Source organism: Anser cygnoides, chromosome 28 (genome assembly GCF_040182565.1).
Source record: "Anser cygnoides isolate HZ-2024a breed goose chromosome 28, Taihu_goose_T2T_genome, whole genome shotgun sequence".
Classification (NCBI taxonomy): Eukaryota; Metazoa; Chordata; class Aves; order Anseriformes; family Anatidae; genus Anser; species Anser cygnoides.
In genome coordinates, this window is record NC_089900.1 from 1,807,705 (window position 1) to 1,808,789 (window position 1,085).

Sequence of the window (1,085 nt, forward strand, 5' to 3'; positions counted from 1 at the left end):
TCAGACAAAGAAGGCAGTGCAGGCTCCTTTATTTTGTTTAAATTCACAGAGAGCATGGCTCCTCAGGCACAGAATCTCAGTACATACACTCAACATGTACATACTGAACTGGAAATGGGACAAATAATGAAATTTTATTGGGCAACAGCTGTATTAAAGCTAAAAAATACTGGTACTAGAAACACATACTCAAAGACACAAACAAACAAACAAAAAAAAGAGAATATTGAAGAGAATATTGGCTCTTCCTGTAATAAGTGACATTATGAGTCATTTGCAGAAGATGACTGAAAAATAATTTCTTCTGAAACACCTCAAGATATCAGTTTCCACAGGGCATGTTTCAGTCCCTTATTCCTCATGCTGTAGATGAAGGGGTTCAATGCTGGAGGAACCACTGAGTACAGAACTGCTACCACATGGTCCAGGGATGGGGAAGAGATGGAGGGGGGCTTCAGGTAGGCAAAGATGATGGTGCTGACAAACAGGGAGACCACGGCCAGGTGAGGGAGGCACGTGGAAAAGGCTTTGAGCTGGCCCCGCTCAGAGGGCATCCTCGGCACAGCCCTGAAGATCTGCACATAGGACACCACAATGAAAATAAAACAACCAAAGCCTAAAGAAAAGCTAAACACAAGCGCCCTGACTTCCCTGAGGTACGAATCTGAGCAGGAGAGCTTGAGGATCTGGGAAATTTCACAGAAGAACTGGTCCACAGCATTGCCTTGGCAGAGGGGCAAGGAAAATGTACTGGCCGTGTGCAGGACAGCATTGAGAAAGCCACTGCCCCAGGCAGCTGCTGCCATCTGGGCACAAGCTCTGCTGCCCAGGAGGCTCCCGTAGTGCAGGGGCTTGCAGATGGCAATGCAGCGGTCATAGGACATAACAGTGAGAATAGAAAACTGTGCGGATATCAAGAAAACAAACAGAAAGACCTGTGCAGCACATCCTGCATAGGAAATGGCCCTGGTGTCCCAGAGGGAATTGGCCATGGCTTTGGGGAGAGTGGTGGAGATGCAGCCCAGGTCGAGGAGGGTGAGGTTGAGGAGGAAGAAGTACATGGGGGTGTGGAGGCGGTGGTTGCA

At 48.2% G+C, this 1,085-nt stretch overlaps 1 protein-coding gene across 1 annotated transcript; it reads right to left on the bottom strand.

Annotated features, from left to right (window-relative positions):
• Window positions 1-314: 314 nt before the first annotated feature.
• LOC136786297 (olfactory receptor 14A16-like) lies at window positions 315-884 on the bottom strand. Its single transcript, XM_048056243.2, has one exon. It carries the CDS (start codon window positions 882-884, stop codon window positions 315-317), a length of 570 nt encoding a protein of 189 aa, XP_047912200.2.
• Window positions 885-1,085: the final 201 nt, after the last annotated feature.